At 44.2% G+C, this 27,018-nt stretch overlaps 1 protein-coding gene across 3 annotated transcripts in view; it reads right to left on the reverse strand.

Moving 5' to 3' along the window:
* Positions 1-27,018, reverse strand: part of LOC126293373 (transcriptional activator cubitus interruptus) — a 1,766,542-nt gene that overhangs the window by 43,142 nt on the left and 1,696,382 nt on the right. For all 3 annotated transcript variants that reach the window (XM_049986575.1, XM_049986574.1, XM_049986573.1), the window contains 6 exons: positions 26,224-26,322; positions 24,638-24,832; positions 20,772-21,058; positions 16,517-16,840; positions 10,111-10,260; positions 3,024-3,188 (listed from right to left, as the gene is read on the reverse strand). In XM_049986575.1, coding sequence (XP_049842532.1) covers positions 3,024-3,188; positions 10,111-10,260; positions 16,517-16,840; positions 20,772-21,058; positions 24,638-24,832; positions 26,224-26,322 — 1,220 coding nt within the window. The remainder of the gene's footprint in view (positions 1-3,023; positions 3,189-10,110; positions 10,261-16,516; positions 16,841-20,771; positions 21,059-24,637; positions 24,833-26,223; positions 26,323-27,018) is intronic.

Genomic DNA, 27,018 nt, shown 5'->3' on the forward strand with positions numbered 1-27,018 from the left:
GTATTAATTAGTGAGAGCAAGCAGTACTTACCACCTGTCATGCCCCTTAATGCATGAAAAGAAAATGAGTGCTAATTAGACTTGTTTACACGAGATGATATATTTGGAATTACGTAAAACTTTAACACCTTTTGTTTGAAAGCGTTATTGAACATTTAAACACAAGGCTGTGCTATGTATTGGCCAAACTAACTTCTTAATGGAAACTTTCAATTAATGTTTACATGAAAAAGGTGGGGAAAATGGTTAACTGAAGCCACAACATCATAAAAGAAATGTTTTCTGTGAGTGCATTCACTGCTTTAAAGTAAGGAATCCTGGTGGTAGCGGTCACACGTGCACGGAATACGCTTGCTTGTGTGAATGTGTGTGTGTTTTCTTTGCTGAATAAGGCTTTGGCCAAAAGCTTTAATATGTAACAGCCATTTCATTGTGCCTGTCTGCAACTCAACAGGTCATCTTTAATTTATTCTTTTCCAGGTATTACAACTGGAAGCTGTGTGTTTGTCTTGAGGCAGCATGGCTGACAGCATGCAAATATTTGAACTACACTCCTGGAAATGGAAAAAAGAACACATTGACACCGGTGTGTCTGACCCACCATACTTGCTCCGGACACTGCGAGAGGGCTGTACAAGCAATGATCACACGCACGGCACAGCGGACACACCAGGAACCGCGGTGTTGGCCGTCGAATGGCGCTAGCTGCGCAGCATTTGTGCACCGCCGCTGTCAGTGTCAGCCAGTTTGCCGTGGCATACGGAGCTCCATCGCAGTCTTTAACACTGGTAGCATGCCGCGACAGCGTGGACGTGAACCGTATGTGCAGTTGACGGACTTTGAGCGAGGGCGTATAGTGGGCATGCGGGAGGCCGGGTGGACGTACCGCCGAATTGCTCAACACGTGGGGCGTGAGGTCTCCACAGTACATCGATGTTGTCGCCAGTGGAAGGTGCACGTGCCCGTCGACCTGGGCCCGGACCGCAGCGACGCACGGATGCACGCCAAGACCATAGGATCCTACGCAGTGGCGTAGGGGACCGCACCGCCACTTCCCAGCAAATTAGGGCGTGAATGGAGGGACGAATGGAGACGTGTCGTCTCCAGCGATGAGAGTCATTTCTGTCTTGGTGCCAATGATGGTCGTATGCGTGTTTGGCGCCGTGCAGGTGAGCGCCAGAATGAGGACTGCATACGACCGAGGCACACAGGACCAACACCCGGCATCATGGTGTGGGGAGCGATCTCCTACACTGGCCGTACAGCTCTGGTGATTGTCGAGGGGACACTGAATAGTGCACGGTACATCCAAACCGTCATCGAACCCATCGTTCTACCATTCCTAGACCGGCAAGGGAACTTGCTGTTCCAACAGGACAATGCACGTCCGCATGTATCCCGTGCCACCCAACGTGTTCTAGAAGGTGTAAGTCAACTACCCTGGCCAGCAAGATCTCCGGATCTGTCCCCCATTGAGCATGTTTGGGACTGGATGAAGCGTCGTCTCACGCTGTCTGCACGTCCAGCACGAACGCTGGTTCAACTGAGGCGCCAGGTGGAAATGGCATGGCAAGCCGTTCCACAGGACTACATCCAGCATCTCTACGATCGTCTCCACGGGAGAATAGCAGCCTGCATTGCTGCGAAAGGTGGATATACGCTGTACTAGTGCCGACATTGTGCATGCTCTGTTGCCTGTGTCTATGTGCCTGTGGTTCTGTCAGTGTGATCATGTGATGTATCTGACCCCAGGAATGTGTCAATAAAGTTTCCCCTTCCTGGGACAATGAATTCACGGTGTTCTTATTTCAATTTCCAGGAGTGTATATTCATCCACTGATTAAGAGTGAAAGCACTTACAACTTACAACAAATTTTACATATAATGCCAAACTGTTATGAAACTTTTTCCTCACTGCCATATCTAAAACAGTGGTGAAAGGAATGAAGTTTATAGTTTTTGCTGTTCATGTAATACATCTTCAACAGCAGGCATGACATTTTAATTTATATTTTCTTTATTACCAACTGCATTTGCAACATAGTTTGCAGACAGTATCCACATACACCATAGAATATACCTGCAAAATTGTATGACAAGTACTTCAGGAGATATGGCGTCATAGACACTGAGAAGTGTGAGAAACTAGTTTTTGATAAAATGGAGTGCCGATTACCCAGACTATATTCGTTCAGTATTTCATAATGTGAGCACTGGGCAACTTCCAAAACGCTTTACGCACGATTTCGACACTTCCCTAAACTTTTTGTCACCTACGTCATTACAGTCGAGTATTTAAAACATTAACTCATTTCTAAAGTAATCAGAAGTCTGAAGCTGTTTTCTATGCGAGTGTTCAATTTTTCAAATACTCGGGGATTTACTAATAAATACAAATACAGCATTTTAGCTCAGCTTCACAAACGTGCAAAACAGGCCACCTTCCCCACTCGGTTTTCTCAGCCGACACTGTCCTAGTACACACTACCGATCGAGTTTTCACCGTACACTTTGTTCGACAAAATAGTAAAAATATTACAGAGGAAATATCAGTGTAAACATCCTCCAAGTGTTCTGTCGTGCCACGAGAAATACATTGGCATAATGTTACGTATTCTGTTCGGCGATCGGCTGTCAGAAGTGAAGCGAGTGGACACTGTGTCAATTTACAAGTTTGCAAAGCTAAAGGGCTATTTTTGGTGGATTGTATATCTGTATCTGCGTACTGCAAAAATTTTAACTTTAAACAATTATGTGCAATAAAGATTTTTCCAAAATACACTGTTTCTGATGCGATTAGTTATCAAAACTACTGGGAACTTTGACACTGGCAGATAAAACGATTACCTCTATTCCCTGATAAAATCATTTGAGAATGGATTCGTTACTCTAGGAAGAGAAATTTGTATCAATCAAACTAGCTAATGTTTGGAAAAACACAAAGACATAATTCAGAGTTACTCGTGAGCCACATCAAATGAGCTAGAAAGCAGACCCAGCACGCAGCACGCAGCACTGCTTACCTCGGTGGAGTGTGTGCGGTTCTGGTGCTTCGCGCGGTCCGAGGCATTGCTGAAGGCCTTGCTGCAGCCGGGGTACTCACACGTGTACGGCTTCTCCCCCGTGTGTGAGCGTAAGTGCGTCTTGAGGTTCTCCAACCGCGAGTACGCCTTGATGCAACCTTCGAACTGCACAAAAGCGTCCCATTTGTAATGAAACTTGCCAGTTTTACGCCCTCACTGATTGATAGACAACACAATACACTGTTCTAGAAACAACACACTACATAGGAATGAACTACTTTGTTCATACTGAGATCGCAGTTGTGCCTTCGGTGTAATTTCTTTGGTGTAAGGCGTATGGTGTGGCTGAGCAATTAAGAGTGGAAAGATTTGCTAGAATGCAACAATACAGTTTCTAATGAAAATGTGAATAAATGGTAATAGTATTAAAATTGGATGTTGAAGTTAATTCTAAAAAATCCAGGCACCTAATTGAATGACTAGTATCAATAATGTTGAGAGTACTCATCCAAAATAGTACATAAAATTTATGTTGTGTTTACTGCTCTCGAACAATTTTAAACATATTGCACCGAGCTCGGTATTTTGGAGTAAACTGTAACTACAGTTGAAACCAGACTAAATTCAGTAGTTGAGAACGAGCTTTACAAATGGTGGAGTTGAGCTGGGACAGTCATGTTCAAGTTTTCATGAAACGAGTAAATTACTTAGGCACAGAAAAATTACATATTTATCATCTTTGAAACTGGAAACACTCTAGCACGATGAATGGGAAAATTAAAAATGAACTACAGTCGGAAACAATTTAAGAAGAGCATTTTATACGCTGCAGGTTGCAGCTGCATTCAAACAATACAATATCCGTATCAGATGTTCGACTGTTTATGACATACAATGGCTGGAATGAATTTCAGTACATTACTGGAAGCATATTCCACATATCACTTGAGAAGGAAATGTGTGCTGTGGTATGCTAGTGACAATGATCACAATAAGTAAATGTGTCAGTCTAAGTGAACAAGTAGTGTAGAAACACAGTGTGATCAGAAAAATGTTGTGTCTGTTGCACAGTAGCATATGTCATTGCAACTTTTGTTTACATAAATACACAAGCAGCTAGTGACAGGGTACTACGTTCACCTACAATAAGTTGTGACGACTCGATATTCTGCCGAGTCACTCGATAACTGGACAAGTAATCGTAATTACAATATTCAATGTTTTATACGAATGAAAGCCTTACGGAACTATTTTGCTTTGAGCCACACACTAAGCAGATGGCTAGTCATATTACATAATACATTACTCATTCACACATCAAGTTCTGTAAATCCGAACACGATACAGAGTCCCCAGGAACATGGAACGAGTGAAGTTCTATATTATGAAAAAACAGACTGATGCACACAATACGGAGGAGACGTCAGTCGTAGGGAGGCACAACAAAAAGATTGCTCGATCTCAGCGTCCGGCGACTGTGGTCGCGTGTACGAGGGTTGAACGGTTGTTTTTTTTTTATTTCAGAAGAAGGCCTTTCGGGCAAAAACCTTAAATGTATAGCACTCTTTTCACTGTGCCAGTCTGCGGCTCAACATCTCCTCTACACGGTGAGTAGCAATTTATCGTCTCCGTAGTACGGTTGTTATTCCATGCTGGTCTTTACACTGTTTGAAGATCTACATTAACAGCCAGAAGCTAGCACTCCCAGCTACTTTTCTACAGTATACAAACAACAAATTATCACTGGTGCTAATCCATTCAAAAACAGCTACAGTACTCAGTTATTTTTATGTGATACTTTAAGGAAATCATTTTAATTTTACACAGACTGGTGTCAGTTGTATGGCAAACTCAGAATGCATAATACAAAAGTTAGTTATTCAAAATGTTCATTCCCGAATGAGGTGCTCTCACAAATTGCAGGAATGGCTCATGAGGTATCATTTTACTTCATGTTCAAATATTTGAGAATTTTCAATTTTTGATCTTATGTCACCTGACAACTTGTCAAACTTGTCAGAAACGTTGTGTTCCAGAACATCAAACTCCTTCTGAACACTAAAAAGGGAAGCATAGTCCATATGGAAATTATTTCTATTTATAGTGTGGAACCTCATACATCGAACGCTCACTGAACTCCGCTCGCGAGACCTGTAAATGATATTTATTTGGAATTGAATAAGATGGGCTTTTTCAAGTTCAAGGTTTACGGAGCTGGCTCTGAACCAGTTGTACACCTGTTTAGTTTCATGGCAGCAATTGGTACAGATGTATTTGGGCCTTTTATCAATATTCTTACGCCATCGTGAAACCTTACAATTTTGAAAGAACCTCTAATGTCCTATGTACATCATTCATGTAGGCAAATAACAGGAATGCAAAAAACACTATACCTTGTAGCAAACAATATTTAAAGTTTACCAGCTGTGAATTTAATTTCACTTCTATTGCAAGAGTTACTAATGTGACCCTCTTATTTTTACTGTCAGTGTATATATGTGTAATATTTGTTGCAGGAAATGCCCATTTGACTGGTAAGTATAAATTATCTTCCCAGTTGGTACAGGCAAAACTTTAAGACATACTGAGGCGGCTACAAACTGCAGGGCAGCAGGAGAAATCCATTTTAGTAGCAATGTAACACATTCATTTTTATTCTTTGTTTCATTACTTATTTTCATTTCTTTTTTAATTAGTGATGAGTTACACCCCCCCCCCCCCCCCCACACACACACACACTCTCTCTGTTGAGCTATTTAGTTGAGAAACTGTTAATAATTGCAAATATGCAGAAAAGATTAATAATTCACCTCCTAATACTGGTGTGGGCTAATCAAGAGGTTACATCAAACTTTGGCAGACTATTTTATTTCTGTCTCAGAATGTTCCATTAACACCGGGGAGAAACGGTCATTCATATGTACACAGAGTGCGGCGTGTCATGCTGTTGCATCAGCACACTGAGAGGAGAATTTGAATGAGCTGGGTATACGACACTGAAGCAGCGATCACAGTGCCAGCAGTGAGATTCTACGAACAGCAGGCAGCAGTCGTAAAAGCGTCCTCAGCATAATACACCCCGCATGACCGGCAAGCGGTAGCGGGCAGCACGTGGCGACCTTCGCAGCCGCCGCCTCGCCGCATGCAGACGGCCCTCATTCCTAGGGGACGCGCGTGTCCGACCTCGGCCATTCGGGCCGGCCGTGAAAACGGTTGGCTGTATCCTGTTGCACTGCTGTGACGGGCAAAGTCGATAGTTATTGAACTCTAGATGTAAGTGGCTTATTGACACAGCTGGTTAATGGACTATCTGACACCAAATTCCAACAGGAATAGCCGATACGTCTTCTAGTAACATATGCGACACTCTGCAATTTTTATTGCACTGATGTACCTTCCGGAAGACTTTTATATGTAGCACAGTCTGAAAAAAGTTTGATGCCTTGAACGACCACAAACTGAAAAAAAAAAAAAGAACCGGGGCTAAACTAATGGTTATGGATAATAAGAACTGTGTGGGTCAATGGCTGGGTGCAAGTTGGTTGGTTGGTTGGATACAGGGAACAAACTACTGGGTCATCAGTCCCTTTTTCCTCAAACAGATAGATCTACATGATTGTACATTGGAGATGGCCTACCACAGAAAACCTGGGGAAGAAGAGCCCGAGGTCTACCAAAGGTCAATAGAGGCTTAGAAAATGGACAAAAAAGAAGAATGGGGGATATAAGAAGAAAGGCAGGCAAGGTGCCGTATCTAGGCGCCCTGCCACTTACCAGAGGTGCCAGACTCAGAAACTGCCTACGAAAGATTAGCAATGCGGACAGGGCGAGACGAGCAGAGATAGATATAAGACAACAAGTCGAACGGACGACACGAGAGAGAGGAAGGCCGAGTTGGGTGCGAGTCTTTCAGTTGCACATTACTTCGGCAACTCGTGTGTTCCGAGTCTAACCCAATTATCCAAAAGGGCACAGGGACGAACAGTTTAACACCGAATTCGAACCACGTGTCATTCCTATTGACTCCTAACTTCACCGAGAAGTGAGGACCAAATTAAAGCAGTCCAATTGTAATTCAATCCCACAACCACTTGCGATCGCAGGCACTAGACAGCCAGACCCAGTGTGGTGATAGGTAAGTAGAACACACAAGGAAAAACAAAAATCATAACACGAAGTAAAGTACAGTGGTCAATGAAATGTAAACTACGAGTTTTAGTTTTACGTGCCTTTCTGTAAACTGAGAGTGGCGCGATCTCTGCTCGTCACTTTTGTTTCCGCCAGTCGTTCTCAGCAACTACGACATCGTCTTTAGGCGGAATCACAATGTCCGAACAAGATGTGCCGTCATCTCTTCCAAAACACATTATAATCCAATTTCTCACAACAGTCTGAAATTTTGAAAAGACTTGCAGCACACCTCGAGGACAGTGCCCCGAGAAAGGCCCGAGTGTTTGCACGGCACAAACTGCTTTTACGAGGACGAGAAACAGTTGATAATGCAGTGGGCCGACGTCGCTAGAGGATCAGCACGACTGAGGAGGACATTGGCGCTGTTCGTGAGCTTACTGAAGACAATCACCAAATAAGAGTCGGTGAAATTGCTACTGAGGTTAGCATAAGCTACAATAGTGCTCAGGCGATGATTATTGACAACCTTCAATTTTTGAGTGTGTCCGCAAGGTGGATGCCTCATCTTCTCGGCGCAGAACATAAATCTCGCTTTTTTAAGGTGTGCAAAATGCTAAGACATGCCACTAGTCTGAAGGGGAACATTTCTTGCACCAAATTGTAAGCTGCGATGAAATGTGGGAGCACAATTATGACCTGCAATCGAAAAAAAAAAAATAGCTACACGGAATGGCACAAAAAGTAGAAATCTTCGTCTGTCAAAGCGGAAAACGGTCTCTACACGGAGTAGGTTCTTGCAACAGTCTTGTTTGATTTTAAAGGAATTGTTCCCATCAGTTATCACTATGAATGTCACACAGTGAATGCTGTGTATCACTGCCAACTTTTGGAGCAAAGAAAGTGTGCATATTGTCAGAAAAGTCTGGGGTACGATCATGCTTCACGACAATGCTTGGCGCCACACTGTTGTCCAAAATCGACAAAAAATCAAAAACTATTCTGGACCGTACTAGAACATCCTGATACTGTATGGACTTTTCACCCTGCGATTCTGATTTGTTTGGACCCTTAAAACAAGCTATCACATGACACAGATTTGACAACGATGCCGCTGTCAAAGCATTCGTGTGCAACTGGCTGCTGTCGCAGCCACATTCATTTTACGAAAATGGGGTCAAGATACTGCCTATCAACTGCGGAAAATTGTGTTTCCTCTTCAAAAGACTAAGTAGAATGGTAAGTCCATGTGCATGAGTTTTTCTAAAGCTTAAATGAACTTATAAAATAAAAAATTCACCCTTGTACCAATACAAATAATACAAGCAAATGAATTTTGCTATTTGAGAACAGATTAATCATTATTTAACATCATCTGAAGTAATTTAATATTCTGCAACAATTCATCAACTCATTTCTTATGCACAGTTATGATTCTGCACAAACTTTGTGTATATGTTTTTCTTCAGTCAATTCAGTAAATTCAATTCTAGGAAGACAGAAATTCATTTTTGTATAAAATACGTACTATTTTAAAACGGAAGTTTCTAGAAAACATTGAAAAATGTCAAAGTCAGCCATTCACAATGTTAACAATTTGGAGATTAACACTATTTAACATAACTTTAAAGACATTTCTTTGTACGAAATAAAATCTTTTAGCAATGAATCATCAGGAAATGTAGGAAAAACATTATGAAGTTTTATTTCTCTCTTGTAAACCAGGATGGGTTAAAATTGTGCTTGTGGAAACCTTATCCGAATTATTCATTCATATAAGCATCGATGGAGGGAAGTGTCTGTCAGTTACTCACTGGTTGTTGAGAAGTTGCCAATTTTTATTGGTTTATTTGAAACAAAAATGTATGATTTTTCAATAGTTTATGTAAAAGTTTAGCTCTTAAGTGATGACACAATACATGACTACGTGACATGAGAAATGATGATTCACTGAGCAGTTTGAACTATAGTCTGGACCTCTCACCAACCTTAGATAAAATGCCAACATTTTCGTGTAGAACATATCTTGAAATTCTTATGGGCTCTTGAAATTCTTATGGGCTTATGGGCTAACTTGAGACAATGTGAAAATTCAAGATCATTAGAGACTTGGAAGGAGGAATAGCAACAGATGGCCAGCATGAGAAAAAGACAGGGTGGAGAGGAACAAGTTCCCAGAACGCCTCAGCATGGAGGGTCGGATTGCAGGATTCTGACAACCACGATATCAAATCTAAACTGAAAACCGATAAGTTTTAACATCACTGACAATGGCCAACTGGCACGGATTCCAAAAATATCAATCGTGCAAAACCCAACTATAATTTTTTCACATTACATCCTGAAAGTCACGGATCAAGGCAGTATCAGTCGCTAAAAAGCACTGTCACACGGATTAAAATCGTGACAGAACAGTAACAACACACGTCCCGTAATGCCAGGTAGTTGCTTGCGTACTGTGGTAACAACACTGGTGCTGGTAGCACAATACAGAAGTGATGACACCACATTCCATGATACATGTCGATACTATTTTATCACAATTTTAATCCGTGTGACAATGCCACTTACGGTAACATAGTTTAACTGCTTTCCCTGTTAACTTTATGAAGACAGATATATTTTGCTATTTGCCAATTCACACATATTACGAAACTGCTTGTTACAGCTGAGAGAATAATATTATATACTTTTTTTTGTAAAATATGCATATTTCTGTATTTAGACCAATCTGAAGACGAAGAAAACCAATAACTGAATAAACAGATATTTGCAATCTGTGACTATCGTCGTATTTACAAAAAAATTTGTAACACCGACTCACTGTCGCCTTCACAGCATCTACGTCACCCCCAACAGTGTGTTTTGAGGACTGCACGTAAGTGACGACTCCAGGAATATTCTAAAAACTGCTACAATCACTCACATATTTGCAACAAACACAGAGGCTGCCACTCACCGTACACTTGTGCGGCTTCTCCCCGGTGTGGCGGCGCATGTGGACCACCAGCATGTACTGCGCCTTGAACGGCTTCTCGGCCCGCGAGCAGCCCTCCCAGCGACACACGAACGACTTCTTGTTCGTGTGGATGTGGTCATTGTTGATGTGCTGCGAACAAATGGATGTGGGCGTAGTTGCGAGTGATACTTATGCGGCACACTTACATTTAGTTTATTAGTTTCGTAAGCTAAACATTTGAAATGTGACGGAATCGGTGACTCGTACACGTTCATTTCTCTGTGCATCTCTTTGTTATTTCATGGGATCAAGACTAGAAATAAGAATAATCTTCACAAGGATTTAAAGTCACTTAGTCTTGTACAAAAATGTGTGCATTATTCAGGAACACACATTTCCAATGAAATTCACTTTACGAGAAGCCTAAAGGATTTACTGGTGGCCAACTCCTTCTACTCCATTGATGAATTCCTCAGTAAAACCAACTGACTTATAACTTCTGCACAATTTCAGTGAAGTAATGTGTTCATTGTATATATATATATATATATATATATATATATATATATATATATATATATATATATGTGTGTGTGTGTGTGTGTGTGTGTGTGTGTGTGTGTGAGTAAGTACAATCTAACTTCTGCACCATTTCAGTGCAGTAATGTCAGTGCAGTCATGTGTTCATTGTAAATAAGTATTATAGTAGTTGTATTACATGTTTATTACCTTATAACTGAATAAAAAAATTCAATTTTAAATTCAGTGCATTAGTATTTGTAAAATGCCTCTTTCATATAGCGTTCATTAAAAATGATGATCATTCCACTTGCACCTGTGGAATGGTACATTAGCTTATTTGTTTTAGTTGTAAATATTTGTCAGGTATTGTTTTTCTGACGTGTTCTACATCCTGGAGGACCTATGGATCAATTGGAATGAAAGTAAATCTAATCTAAGTAATTTTTCAGAATTTTGTCTCGACTTACTAAGTTTTCAATCAATCGGATTTCCCTCTTCTTCAAAATCCTTACAGTCTGGGACCAAGATTTGATTATAAATACTTCTCTATTATATATGCTTTTGATCTCCAGACCCCATTATTAGGTATCATAAGAATACATTTAAGAAAACTCACAGGGTGAAATAAAATCTGTGACTTCAAACAGCATAAAATCTATCAAATTACAGTTGTACAGCAGTACAATGTATTACACAGTCAATTGTACCAAATACAATTAGCCTTCCTCCTACATACGCAGTCTAGTTTCAGTGTTTTTGAGGCACGAAGAAAATACATAGAGTGTTTCCGAGCACCATGTTTGGCCTAAACTATATATTTAGAATTAAGATCTGCTACATTTCATAATTGACAAGTTAATATATTTTACTGCTCGAAAACAGTGATATGATGGATATTACGTTTTTATGCCACATTTTTTTAATATTGCCGTACACAATGTTTTGAATTACCTTAAGACGCCTGTTGGTGTTCTCGAGAATGAAACCTGTTGAGAAGTGTTTATCTGTAGAATTTGAATAGTTGAACTATGAGCTTTTTTAAATACTTACTAGCTGTCAGGTACCACAGTCACAATACATGTTTCCCTCTTGTATTTACCTTATTACGATATCTGTCGTCTTTACTCTTTCTGCAAATCAAATCTGAAACATAATGGTTTCATATGACTTGATTTCAAAATGCATAGTCCTCTCTCTCTCTCTCTCTCTCTTTTCATCAATGCCTTCCAATATCCTACATTTTGGAAATATGTTTCTTCCTTGGAGAAGCCATGGATGCCCAGGGACTTCAGAGTACGTGCACTTAATTCTAATTGTGGTACCTGTAGCTCATTTTCGTTTGCTTAGAATTGCGTAATACGATTTTTTTTTAAGTTTGAGGATAAGGTGCTCACAATGAAGCTGTTGTAAGCCTGTGCGGAATTACGCGCACAAATATATGCGATTGCAGTCTTTCTCGGCGTGTTCCACTGATGAATTCTCGGGTTATCAGCAGAGTGGTGGCGTCGTCTTGTTGCAACGTTTCAGTGAGTTTCGTACCCATCATTTCGCCAGAACAATTCATCAATAGGCGCGATAGCTGATGGGAGCGACCGTAAAGGCATTTACAGCCACCGCACCGAGTCCTACAGAAGATAAACAATAATAAATAGGCTACATAATACCATGGTTTGCATTTGCAATTTTGTCCAATACTTACGTTTAACTTTTGTTGTGCCCACACAGATGTTTTTGGAAAATTTACTGTAGTCTTTAACTAGTTTTCAGCACATCTTTGGAGTTTGGGTGTTTGTGCTGTCCTCATCATTTCATTTTCATCATCATCATTCGTGGTGGCTAAATTGGACTGTGTAAAAATAATCTGACTGTGTACAAATTGGTACTTTGAACGCACTCTGATGACCGCGCAGCACCACATCTTCATCGCTCTGCACGTAACACAGCATTCTCAATAATGCCAGTAATGTATTTTGTCGTCAAAGATCTCGGCATTGTTGGTTCATGTGTATTGTCTGTCACCTCGTGATTTTGTTCTCTGAGATATGTACCGCACGCTGATATATAATTTTCATTATTATTCAAATCCACGATTATTCACGAGTTCACGGAATTTCGTTTTAAATTTTCTCCAATTTTTTTTTTTTTTGAGAATGTTACATTTCAGTTTTGTGATACGTAAAATTGATATATATAATTACTTTAAATAATTAGTACAAAAGTAAATTAAGAAATATAACTAGTATAAATCCTAAAGTGGGTTGTTTAGAAGCTTATTTCATCTTTTGATGAGTTCTGTGTGCAGGAGAAAATTTGTAACATTTTCGATAAAATTCTTGTTTCATAGATAAGTTTGTTCATTTAGATTATAGGGTAGGATATAGACCAAAGGGGAACTGAAGGGGAAAGTTGAACAAACTAGGGCCTAAAACACTTTTTGGTCCATTTTGGATTCCCCAGATCACATATTTCAATGGCTCTTAAAACTCCTAAGACATGCCAATTTAACTCTGGATTAAAACGTATTTTGTGATTACCAAGAATGCACTAAATACACTAAAATATGCAACTGTAAATAATTAGCTTCTTACGTCCACAATTTTATTTATTTTTCAGACATAAAAAAGTATGTTTAAAAACAAAAACGGAAAACTAGGAATAAAAATGCAAGTATTTAAGAAGTGGGAGAGGATAACTAAACGCGGCATTAAGAGCATACGGTAAAATAATCTTACAAAGTTCATCCTATGGTGATCCAAATATATTTCTCCCGTAGTCAAGATTGGATATAAATATTGTAGCAAAATCGTGCAGGTTCGTGTCTATCTACCCTGAGCCTTCATTCATTCATTGACTTACCAACACCGTTCACTAAAACCTGGAATATTGTCTTTTCGAGGACTAATATAAGTGGACTTCACTAGCACGCTAGTAAATCCTGCAAACCATTAATTGTTACTGCACAAAAGCTTTTAGTGGGTGTAATTACTTATGCTCGGATTTATACGTTCAGCGGCGTCATTTTTTGTCAACCGAGACCCAGAAAATTGAAACTGCTTTGCAACATATAATGCCAGAAAAAAAAATAGTACAACCTTTTAAGAGGTTTCCAATTAACTCAAGATTTACTGTTGCAACAGTACACATGGGGTATATGAAATTATTACATTTACAGATCAATAGAACAAGCAGTTCTGAGGTTCCAGGCATCGACCCGCGGCGAAACACCCATATTGGTACGCGGTGTGGCCTGATCGGGCAGCAATGCAGGCGCTGACTCTGGCTTCGAGTCGATGGTACAGATGGCGAGTACTGTCCTGGGATTGGTTTGCCACAACCTGTTCGCGCGGCTCTGTAAGAGTTGTCGGTTGACGAGTCGCACAGCTCACTTCTCGTTCCACGATACATGTGCTCAACTGAAGTCGAGTACGAAGATCGTGCTGGTCAGAGAATCTGTTGCACGTCTTGTAGGGCACGTTAAGGCGCATTTACATTGAGCTCAGAACATATTTTTGTTCGGAACATTGTGTGCAAGTTGGTCCCTCAACATGTTGGCAACATTGTTCGCATTCCCGTTTATACCAGCGACCAACATTTCTACGTATTCGCATAGTCTGCTGCGGTGAACTGACAGGATACTTTGTGTATTCATATCAAGAGATACGCTGTGTCAAGTGAAGAGGAAGAATTAATGTGATTTGGTGCTGCATTAATAATACTTAACGAAATACACAGACGAAGAAAACGATGTAGTCGTCGTCGGAGGACCAAAACATACTATAGAAGACATGGCGGGAGCTGAATTTGGAAGACTGCTCTGGCTTTCGCAGCTTCAATAGGATGTCGCCGTCAGATTTTGAAATGTTGTTGAATATTAGACGACCAGTTGTTTCAAGGAAAGTCACAAATTTCAGAAAAGCAATCCCTGTGAACCAAAGACTTGCTGTTACTCTTCGTTTTCTGGCATCAGGAGACTCCTATCAAAGCCAGCCATATCTCAAGTAGTTCCAAATAGTTCCGTATCATCCAGGAAACGTAAATATTTAAATCCAAACCACTTCGTTTCGTAAATCGTGTCAGTACCACATCCACATTTTTCACTTTCCTCTATTTCTCTTTTGTCTCGTCGGTACTGAGACAAGAGAGACTTAATTTTTTTGTCCACGTCACTGCTGCAGGTGACAAGCGCCGCAGCAACCTTTTGTAATGACCCACGTTTGATTTTAGTAGTTTTGTAACCTGCGCAACGTAGATTCCACAGGCACTCCTCAGAGCGACATGAGCTGGAAAATTTTGTCTCGTGACCACTCCGTTTGAAATAAAAATGAAGGGACACAAAGTAAACGCACTACTACACTACAGCAGAACGAGAGCACGCCAGACCGCAAGGCCTGTGATGTTGAGCACATCTAGTATCCCCCGGGTAGCACGTGCCGTCATCCGATTAGAAACCACGTTGCCTTCCGCGGCCTTCCACGTGTACTAACTTTTATTTTTTAATTTTTCAGTCACATACGTCGGTATCGCCATCTCGCAACCGCTTTATCACCTAAAACTAACGTAGACCTCGAGCTACGCAACAGACCGGTCTGTCATCTCCACCTGATCGAGGACGTCCAACTGGACGCAAGTCTTAAACCGTCGACACACGGACCGTGCATCCGAACGTTGAGCGTCACAGCGTGGAATAGCACGTTCGGGAGTGCAGAGCAATATCTGGCAAGTCAGATATTCTGAGCGTGCTTTTGAGCGTTGACCAATGAGATGGCACAACGCCACCTACGTCACACACACGCCGTCTCCCTTCAGTGCAGAGTTGTTGGGCTCCATACTGGCGTTTATTTCAAGCCTATACGTATATATGCCATTTCTGAGCACCGGCAAATTGAGAATCACTGGAAAATACGTGGTTAGTTGTGTGATTCCTCACAATAAAACAATGAGAAACATCATATTCGTGGCAAAAGAATTATTGTAACTTGCGTATTACGAGACTGGCTATTTGAAAGCAGCAACACACTGAAGATCCACCCTAAACGCATAGTTCTTCTTACAACTTGTTATAATTAAATTTCAATTTGGAACATATTTACGATTAAGGTTTTCAGCATAAGGTAAAATACAGTGTTGAGTAGGCAAAGGGGTGTTGTTGGTACAGCGCAATGAGTAGCATTAATGTCCAAATGGAGTTGATTGATGAGGCGGTGGTTCGCGCCTTGTCACTTCTAAATCTTTTTTCCTGACATTCGCTTTTTTATTAGGTTCTGATACTTCATTATTAGTTTAATGTAAGTATGCACTACAATATTTGATGTTATGTAAATATAAGTTCACCTTTTTTTGAGGGGTGACTTTGTTCGATTGGCTTAATCTACAGGACAGCTTGACTACTTGTATAAAGATATTTTGCTGCCTTTTCTTTTACGCTTCGTAATTCACATGTTGCAAAGATTCTGCTACTGGGTAGGAACAGTGATCACGTAAGACTGACCTCAGGGTTTTACTAAAATGTGGGAATGATGTTTATCTTATGCGGAGAAGTATTCCAAATTTGTACGGCACTTTTTGTAATTGAACTTTTATAAGCCTGTGTCCTAACTGATTAGACGTGGTACTTTCCTTTTCGTGGACGATGCAGGAAATGTGCGATGTAATAGAGCTAACGTGGGGATTTTACGCGCGCCCATTGAGTGAACAATGTCATCTTCGAATTGGGAACGTCGCTCAACTGCCGCTGGAGTGCGTTGCGACCGCGTACACCGCACTGGGGCCCACGAGTCGTCCAGCAGCACGCTGAACTCGGCACGCTGAGCGTTCACGTTGGACAGCGTGGCCCGTGTGCCGACGGCCTCACAGTAGCTTCCGACTGGCGCGGTGGTCGACTCACCTTGACGAGGTCGTCCTGCGTGGGGAACTCGGTGCCGCAGTCGCGCCAGTGGCAGTGCGTCTCGATGAAGTCCGCCGGCTCGTCGACGCCCAGGTCGGCGTCGGCCGCCGCCAGCGCCGCCACCGACAGCGCCTGCTGGCTGGTCGAGACGGCGGGGGCGGCGGAGGCGGGCGCGGCGGAGGCGGGCTCCCGCTTGATGCGCGCCGCGGGCCGCGCGTGGCGCGCCTGGTGCTGCTGGTGCTGGAGAGGCGTCGACGACGAGCTGGTGTCCGCCTCCACCACGCTGACGCCGGAGGCCTCGCAGCGCAGCTTCTCGCTGGGGGCCTGCGCGACACGGGGTGCGGTCACTGGCCGTGGTCGGGAAGGTCGAGAAATGCAGGTCAGAGGGAGGTACTGGTGAGTATTGTAGGTGGGCGGGGAGCCGGGTGCGGTTTGGGAGGTCGAGAGGTGCACATCAGAGAGAGGTACTGGTGGTGGTGGTGGTGGTGGTGGTGGTGGTGGTGGTGGTTAGTGTTTAAAGTCCCGTCGACAACGAGGTCATTAGAGAGGGAAGGATTTGGAAGGAACCATCCCGGCATTTGCCTGAAACGATTTAGGGAAATCACGGGAAACCTAAATCAGGAAGGCCGGAGACGGTATTGAACCGTCGTCCTCCCGAATGCGAGTCCAGTGTAGTAACCACTGCGCCTACTGGTGAGTATTGTAGGTGGACAGGGACCTGGGTGCGGTTTCGGAGGTCGGGACATGCACATCAGAGAGAGGTACTGGTGAGTATTGTAAGTGGATGGGGAGCCAGATGTAGATGGGCAGGTCGAGAGATGCCGACACGAACATGGACGAATGGAGATCGGGGTTCTACGACCCATTCACATCGAGGTCATTAGAGACGGAGCATGAGCTGGGAAAGGTCCGAGGATGGGGAAGGTAACTGGCGATGACCTTTCAAAGGAAGCACCCTGGCATTTGCCTGAAGCAATGTAAGGAAATCACAGAAAACCTTAATCTGGATGGCCAGGCATGGATCTGAACCGTGATCCTCACGATTCTGACTCCGGGCTCTAATGCGACAACTCTGTTCGGGCTAATCGCACACTGGGAGGCAGACGTGCGCGCTAGTGGAGAGGTCACCGACAAATAAGAAAGCCCAAATAATTAATAATCGATACGTATTGTTGCATATAGGCTGGTGAAAAAAACTTAATAATGGAGATAGCTTCCGGTTGATGGGTCGTGGCCAGGTAATACAGCTGCATAAATATTGGACCATACAGAGAAAGAACAGCTACATTGTAGCACAGAAGCTAACTGAAACAAAAACGCAAGAGACCAACAGAAGTGACACTTTCATTCAAAGACAATAATTACGCTGAAGCCATGGCGATTTATGGTGGTCCCGAAGACATTACAATTGGTGGGAAGTGTTTCTTAATAGTGTGTGTGATCACCACGGACGGTAATGCATGCTCTGCAACGTGCTTCCATGCCGGACAGAAGGTCAGTAAGGAGATCACGTGACGCGGCATTCTATTCCTTCACTTGTGTGGGTGACAACTGCTGGATGGTAGATGGTGCATGTGGGCGTCTTCCCAACGCATCTTGCCGGCCGCTGTGGCCGAGCGACTATAGGCACTACAGTCCGGAACCGCGCGACCACTATGGTCGCAGGTTCGAATCCTGCCTCGGGCATGGATGTGTGTGATGTCCTTAGGTTAGTTAGGTTTAAGTAGTTCTAAGTTCTAGGGGACTGATGACCTCACATGTTAAGTCCCATAGTGCTCGAGCCATTTGAACCCAATGCATCCCACACACTCCTGGGATTTAAGTCAGATGAGCAGTCAGGTCAGTCCTTTCGGGAAATATCCTCTAACCCCAGGAGTTCCTTCATCTGTTCTATTCTATGCGGTCCCGCAATGTCATCCGTAAAAATGAAGTCAGAGAGAAATGTACCATCGAAAAGACACACATGAAGGAACAGTGCTACAATAACATCGACTCGTTGGTATGGCGTGTTCAAAGATGTCCAGATCAGGAGGTCCACGCAACGTTGCACCAGCACCATCAAAATGTTCGTGTTCGCAGTTGTTCCTGGGATGCATTACGTGCTCTTGAATTTCATCATGTAAGGGTCCAACATGATCGTTTTGGTGATCCAGGTGTTACGGTGTGGGAAGGAATAATGTTACTAGAGCGTACTGATCTCTAAATCTTTGAACACAATACACTCATTAGCAAACATTACTGTGGTACTGAACTCCTTCCCTATGTTCATCCGTCCAGGGTGCATTTAGCCTTGTCGAGTGGAATGAACAGTTTAATGACTATGGAATAATGATCTTGAATAAACAGAAGAAAAATGAAAGTAGTGTACCAGATATGAGACTAGCGGTAAATTTAACATCAAAATCATGACTCCGAAGTAGAACAAGTGAAAGCATTAATCCACCTAGGAAGCAAAATGAGTTATAAAGAATGAAGCAAGGACATAAAAAGCAGATTAGAATAGACAAGGAGGGCATTCCTGTCCAACAGAAATCTACCACTGTGAAATACCGACTATTTCAGGCAGAAATTTACGTACGGAGTGCAGCATCGTATGGAAAAGAATTACAACAATCTGGAAAAGAAGAGAATCGAAGCGTTTGAGATGCGGTGTTAGAGAAAGATGTTGAGAGGTTATGTGGGCTGATGACATTTGGAAAAGTGAAGAACTCAAGAACTCTGCATAGAGAACACTAACAAGGAGAAGGGACGGTATGACAGGATACGTGTTGAAACATCAGGCAACAACTTGCGTGGTACTACAAGGGCTGCACAGGGTAAAAGCTTGAGGAGGGAAAGGGGGGGGGGGGGGGGGGAAGACAGTAGGTTACAGGAGATTAAATTATGGTTACTGCATCAAACCAGTCTGAAGACGGATTTAAAAAAATAAATGAAGCTGCAGTCAAACATCTTACATGTCTGGCCTGAATTAAGATACTGTCGTTTTGCAACCAATTTAATTACAGGTTTTTTATTGCAGTGGATGAATCAGCAGGCTAATCAGGCGACAAAATCTGGGCCGTCATTTGACAAATAGCAGCTCTGACACAGTAGCCATATTAGTAAGTTGTTAACTGCTGAAAAATTCGGAGTATGTATTGAAATCCATGGAGAAGAACTAAAAACTCTGAGGTTCGCCGATGACATTGTAATTCTGTCAGAGACAGCAAAGGACTTGGGAGAGCAGTTGAACGGAATGGACAGTGTCTTGAAAGAAGGATATAAGACGAACATCAACAAAAGCAAAACGAGAATAATGGAATGTAGTCGAATTAAGTCGGTTGATGTTGAGGGAATTAGATTAGGAAATGGGACACTTAAAGTAGCTACGGAGTTTTGCTATTTGGGGAGCAAAATAACTGATGATGGTCGAAGTAGAGGATATAGAATGTAGACTGGCACTGGCAAGGAAAGCGCTTCTGAAGAAGAGAAATTTGTTAACATCGAGTATCGATTTAGGTGTCAGGAAGTCTTTTCTGAAAGTATTTATATGGAGTGTAGCCATGTACGGAAGTGAAACATGGACGACAGAAAATGGACAAGAAGAGAATAGAGGCTTTCGAAATGTGGTGCTACAGAAGAACGCTGAAGATTAGATGGGTAGATCACATAACTAATGAGAAGGTATTGAATAAAATTGGGGAGAAGAGGAGTTAGTGGCACAACTTGACTAGAAGAAGGGATCGGTTGGTAGGACATGTTCTGAGGCATTAACGGATCACAAATTTAGCTTTGGAGTGCAGCGTGGAGGATAATAATTGTAGAGGGAGACCAAGAGATGAATACACTAACCAGATTCAGAAGGATGTAGGCTGGAGTAGGTACTGAGAGATGATGAAGCTTGCACAGGATAGAGTAGCACGGAGAGGTGCATCAAACCAGTGTCAGGACTGAAGACCACAACAACAACGTTTTACAACCAATTTAATAACAGGTTTTTTATTGCTGTGGATGAATGAGCGGGCTAATTTGGCGACCATACCAGGGCTCTCATTTGACAAATGGGAGCCCTGACAGGGTCGCCATATTAGTAAGTTGTTAACTGCTGATTCGCCCACTGCACTATAAATGCCTGTTACTGTCTATAGGGCCGTAAGCGGGCCAGAAGTTAAGAAAAAGAAGTTATTTGATATGGGAGTGGTGTGGTGGCTTGCCGTGTTGGAGCGACCAGTGCACAGTGCTCGCTGCAGAGCTGCTGGCGCGGGCACACACGTACCTCTACTTTGGCGACGGCGGCGGGTGGCGTGGGCGTGCTGGGTGCCGAGTGGTTCTGGTGGTGCTGCTGGTGCTGCTGGTGCTGGTGGTGGTGGTGCTGGGCGGCGGCGGCCGCGTGCAGCCCGAAGAGCGCCTGCGCGTGGGCGTGCGCGTGCGCGTGGGCGTGCGGGTGCGGCGGCGGCAGCACGGGCGGCGGCAGCAGCGCGCCCGAGCGCAGCAGGTGCGCCTGCAGCTGCTGCAGCTGCGCGCTCGCCGACGGGTGCAGCCCCACCGCGGGGCTCATGGCGCCTGCGAGGCAGCAGCAGTCCGCTGTGGCACCCCTCCATTTCTACTCTTTCGCCAACACTTTTTCTACATTAATGTGACCACCTCCTATGATCGACTTCAGCCAGCAACAACAACTCTCACATGAAGGGTGGCAGCATTGGCAGCCGGCCGGTGTGACCGAGCTTTTCCGGGCGCTACTGTCTGGAACCGCGCGACAGCTACGGTCGCAGGTTCGAATCCTGCCTCGGGCACGGATTTGTGTGACGTCCTTAGGTTAGTTAGGGTTAAGTAGTTCTAGGGGACTGATGACCTCAGAAGTTAAGTCCCATGGTGCTCAGAGCCTTTTGAACCAGCACTAAGGTGCACGTCATTTACGACGGCGGCCGAGTTTAGGCTCGTTCTGCGCATCTGACGTCACAAAACACAGTCAGCCAATGAACAGAGAACGACGCTGCCAGAGCTCGACTGCAGAGCAGAGCACGGACGAGTGTCTTCAGTTTTAGAAACGTTCAGTCATAAATAAAGTAATTGAACAAAAGCAGTGTCTCGATAGCTCACTTTCTTTTATAGAAAGTTTGGAAAAAGCAATCTTTAAACCAACTGTTTCATATTCTATTAATTAATTAAACCAAACAAGCAATAAGCCTCCTAATTCAGGTGATAGCAAGGAAAGGTGTTCGTATCATTCTCACTAACCGCTTTTTCGCAATAAAGAACAGCGGTAATTGTTTATTTCGTATTGTACTTCGACGAAACGTGAGTAATTTATAGTTATAGCAACAATGTTTGTCGGTATTTTGCGTGACATTTTGAAGTCCTCCGCGTGACACATCAAATAACGAGCTGCGATAGAGTAGTGCTTAAAGTGAATGGCTGCCAAGTGAAAGGTTCCGAGTTCAAACCTTCTTTGGTGCTTAATATTTTCTTTATTTACAAACAATATCGAAGTGCATGAATTTTATTCGTTTGAATGTAATTTTTTGAAATTTATAGTGGCAACTGAAGTCGACCATATGGAAAGTATACGCTGTGGACTTTTACCTCTGCAAACTCTTCAAAATTTCGTGCAGTGGTTTACTACATCTATAATGCTGCACAATAACTGCGTTGAACATTGAAACAAAATTAAGTCATTGATGGGGGGAAGGTATGAGTCAAGAAGATGTGTAAAAATCAAATTTTTGGGCCAAATAGTTTTTATGAAATCGAATGATAAAGTGTGTCAAAGCAGTCGAAACACCATGTGTCTGCACAGGCGAGCAGCGCAATGATAACCAAACGCGCACATCGCAGAATGCGGGGAGCACGTCTCTGTAGCAGCGGAAGGGTTAATGCGGCCGTGGTGGCTTTACTTCATAAACTGCGCGCTCCCCCCTAAACGTAAGTCTGCGAACTATACTATACTATGGCGCTGCTTCTCTCGGCGCGTACAACTGGCAACGCAGCTGTCTCCTGGGTCTGGGCTGGCATGCGCGAACCGCCAAGGTAAAAGAATTGAACTGTAGCAGTGGAGGGGATATGTCGGGGTCGGAATGGCCAGCAGTGCAATTGTTGTCGTAATGTGGGAACGGAGCAACTTATCTGACGTCCAAAAGGGTACGTCAGCTATCGGGCCAAGGATGGAAGAATTTTCAAAACGGCTAAGTCTGGAAAGTCTACACATGGCACTGCAGTTGAAGGATACTGTGAGTGGGAAAATGATTCTGTGCAAAACCGGAACCGAGGAAACTGTAGTGCACCACAGGTCAGAGATGACCGGGGTGAATGATGATGATGTCTGACAAGGACCTCCCGTCGGGTAGACCGCTCGCCTGGTGCAAGTCTCGATTTGACGCCACTTCGGCGACTTGCGCGTCGATGGGGATGAAATGATAACGATACAACACCCAGTCCCTGAGCGGAGAAAGTCTCCGACCCCAGCCGGGAATCAAACCCGGGCCCTTAGGATTGACAGTCTGTCGCACGGACCACTCAGCTACCAGGGGCGGACAGCGGGTTGAATGGCGGTGGAGGAGATGTGTACGTACGGTCGAACAGATGTGCAACTATCAAGCGACTGACTGTCCAGATGAATTGAGCGGCTAGGGACAGTGTCTCATCGACGACTGTTCAGCGAAGGTCGTTGAATACGGGCATCTGCAGCAGGTACCCGGTTCGCGCACACGTACTGACTGGCGTCGGTGGGCAACTGATGTCCACCGAGTGGTGACGGGTGGCTGTTTCAGATGAACAATGTTTTATTTTCGCTTGGACGGATGGCCATTGGCGTGTACGTCCGTGCAACAATCGTCAGAAGGGTCCAGCCCCCAGTACAGTGTTTTCGTGGCAATGTCTGGCTGATTTCGTCATTCTGGAAGGCGCAATGGATCAACGTAAGTATGCATCTACATTTGGGAATCACGTCCACCCCTACGCGGACTTTGTATTTTCCTCAGCACGATGGTATCTACTGTCAGGACAATGCAACGTGTGACACAACTCTCAGCGAACGTGTGTGGTTTGAAGGGCACCTGGATAAGTTTACTGTACTCCTCTGGCCACCAGACTCTCCGTATTTAAACCCAGTCCTGAATTTGTGGGACCATCTCGATTCGGCTGATCGCACCACGGGTCCTGAACAGACGAACCTATCGCAGATGGATGTGCCTCTGCCTCGGTACCATTCCACATCCCTGTCCATACGTTCCAGAACCTCACCAACTCTTTCCTATGTAAATGATGACTAACTGAAAACCTCAGCTGGTGAAAGGTGTTGTTGATATACCTCGATGTGGACAGCTGAAAATGCGTGCCCCGACCGGGACTCGAACCCGGGACCTCCTGCTTGAATGCAAACGCTCTATCCTTCTTTCCTGTGTGTCCACATTACGAAAGTTGACTATACGGGCTTATGATACTAACGTGACTCAGTTCGTAAGGGGCAGAGGGACCGTGCCATCAGAAATTAGTGTTATAGTTGTATATTGCGTATTTTTTTGAGTGTTTTATGAAACAGTTTGAGTATGACACGATCTGGTGCCAGAGAGAGTTACGAGTGTCCAAAATGGAAAGAGAGGACTGGACCTAGGGGTTGTACATCCCATCCACGTCGAGGTCATTAGAGATGGAGCACGAGGTCGGAATGTTCCAAGGGTGGGAAACGAAGCTGTCAGGCTAGAGGTAATCAGCCGCAGTTTCCACGGCTCCGCTGCAGGAACTGAAGACGCTCTGAGCTGCTCCTTCCTCGACTCACCCATCATCGTTTCACGGTGACGGACCTGTTATCCTCAGCCAGGGCCAGAGGCTCGTGGCCTTCAGCCTACTCCTGGCTGCCTCAGCCCTCGGGGCCACCACGGACGGACTGGTTCACGCCTACACCTCCTCCTTATCAGTCTCTCACCCGCACCTGTGCACAGTGTCTGGGGATTTCCCCTTACATCACTTAACGCACCTCCCTGTAGCTCAACTAGCGCCGTTGGAAAATATCGATATACCGGATTATCAGATATCGAAATACCACAGTTTTCAACTTTACACTGACTTCCTGATCACCCGGTAGTTCGTTCCAAAGATGGGCAAACAAGTTATTGAGGGGGTGGTCATGATGTTAGTGTTACTCACCGGCGGAGAGGTGCCCGTAGCTGCCGCTGGCGCTGGAGGAGCGGCTGCCGGCGCCGTTGACGATGGAGGCCAGCGAGTTGGGCGAGAAGCGGATCATCGAGTTGATGTCGAACGAGTCCGAGTACGGCGACGAGGACAGCGCGCGCTTCCGGCTCTGGCGCAGACTGCCCGGCCGCGGGCTCGTCAGCCGCGAACCTGCAACACCACGCAGGACCGCCTTCCAGCCAGCTGCTTCAGGCACCAAAGATAGGGGGCGACGGTGGCAGTCTGCTCCGCGCACATCGCAGCACGGCACATCGCTCCCGCAGAAACACACACACACACACACACACACACACACACACACACACACACACACACACACAATTTGTTTATCTGCCACATTCTGTCGAAGTACTGGACCAACTGCTGTCTCATCTTTGGGCAGCCGTCTGGGTAGTCATTTCCCTTTGTGGTCGTCCAGATTTAAACATTTCTCCTCGTCTTGCGAGGCCCATCCTTTCCACCCAAACTCTCCTTTTCCATGTCTTCATTCGTTAATCTGGTATGCCACACTGATCTGTTATCTACACATTTCTTCTTTTGTCCCACACAGTTACTCCTTGGGTCACTTTCCGTACGTTCGTTTTCACTGTAGTTAACTTTTATCTTTTTCACATCTCCTGCAGATGTCAAACCTCGATGCATCATTGTTTTATACATGGTGTTACAAAAAGGTACGGCCAAACTTTCAGGAGACATTCCTCACACACAAATAAAGAAAAGATGTTATGTGGACACGTGTCCGGAAACGATTCCTTTCCATGTTAGAGTTCATTTTATTACTTCTTTTCAAATTACAGGAAACTGATGATGGTCGAAGTAGAGAGGATATAAAATGTAGACTGGCACTGGCAAGGAAAGCGTTTCTGAAGAACACAAATTTGTTAACATCGAGTATAGATTTAAGTGTCAGGAAGTCGTCTCTAAAAGTATTTTTATTTAGTGTAGCCATGTATGGAACTGAAACATGGACGATAAATAGGTTGGACAGGAAGAGAATAGAAGCTTTCGAAATGTGGTGCTACAGAAGAATGCTGAAGATTAGATGAGTAGATCACATAACTAATGAAGAAGTATTGAATAGGATTGGGGAGAAGAGAAGTTTGTGGCATATCTTGACTAGAAGAAGGGACCGGTTGGTAGGACACGTTCTGAGGCATCAAGAAATCACAAATTTAGCATTGGAGGGCAACATGAAGGGTAAAAATCGGAGAGGAAGAGATGAATACACTAAGCAGATTCAGAAGGATGTAGGTTGCAGTAGGTACTGGGAGATGAAGAAGCTTGCACAGGACAGGGTAGCATGGAGTGCTGCATCAAACCAGTCTCTGGACTGAGGACCACAACAACAACAACATCTCGTGTACCCATTGCTACCAAATATCAGCCAATTTGGAGATGCCTAAATAACGGTTAAACACGCCACTGGCGAATTATACAAAATTTTAACACAGCGACCGAGAGTGCTTTTTTCTTCAGTCCCTAAGTTTCGCACACCAGAGTAGTAAGTAAGGTGAGGTAGGCAGGTTAGGGGCTATACTCACCGTCCAGCGAGAAGGCGAACTCGGCGCTGGCCACGGTGGAGGCGGCTGGCAGCTCCGTGAGCGACCGCGGCGCCAGGTAGTCGGGACTCAGCGCCAGGCCTGCCAACATCGTCAAGAAACATGTCACTACCATCACAATGAACAGTAGTCCGGACTGAGCGCCAGGTCTGCCAACTTCGTCAAGAAACATGTCAGTACCATCATAATGAACAGTAGTCCGGACTCAGCGCCAGGTCTGCCAACATCGTCAAGAAACATGTCAGTACCATCACAATGAACAGTAGTCCGGACTCAGCGCCAGGCCTGCCAACTTCGTCAAGAAACATGTCAGTACCATCATAATGAACAGTAGTCCGGACTGAGCGCCAGGTCTGCCAACTTCGTCAAGAAACATGTCACTACCATCACAATGAACAGTAGTCCGGACTGAGCGCCAGGTCTGCCAACTTCGTCAAGAAACATGTCACTACCATCACAATGAACAGTAGTCCGGACTGAGCGCCAGGTCTGCCAACTTCGTCAAGAAACATGTCACTACCATCACAATGAACAGTAGTCCGGACTGAGCGCCAGGTCTGCCAACTTCGTCAAGAAACATGTCAGTACCATCATAATGAACAGTAGTCCGGACTCAGCGCCAGGTCTGCCAACTTCGTCAAGAAACATGTCACTACCATCACAATGAACAGTAGTCCGGACTGAGCGCCAGGTCTGCCAACTTCGTCAAGAAACATGTCAGTACCATCATAATGAACAGTAGTCCGGACTGAGCGCCAGGTTTGCCAACTTCGTCAA

Source organism: Schistocerca gregaria, chromosome 10 (genome assembly GCF_023897955.1).
Source record: "Schistocerca gregaria isolate iqSchGreg1 chromosome 10, iqSchGreg1.2, whole genome shotgun sequence".
Classification (NCBI taxonomy): domain Eukaryota; kingdom Metazoa; phylum Arthropoda; class Insecta; order Orthoptera; family Acrididae; genus Schistocerca; species Schistocerca gregaria.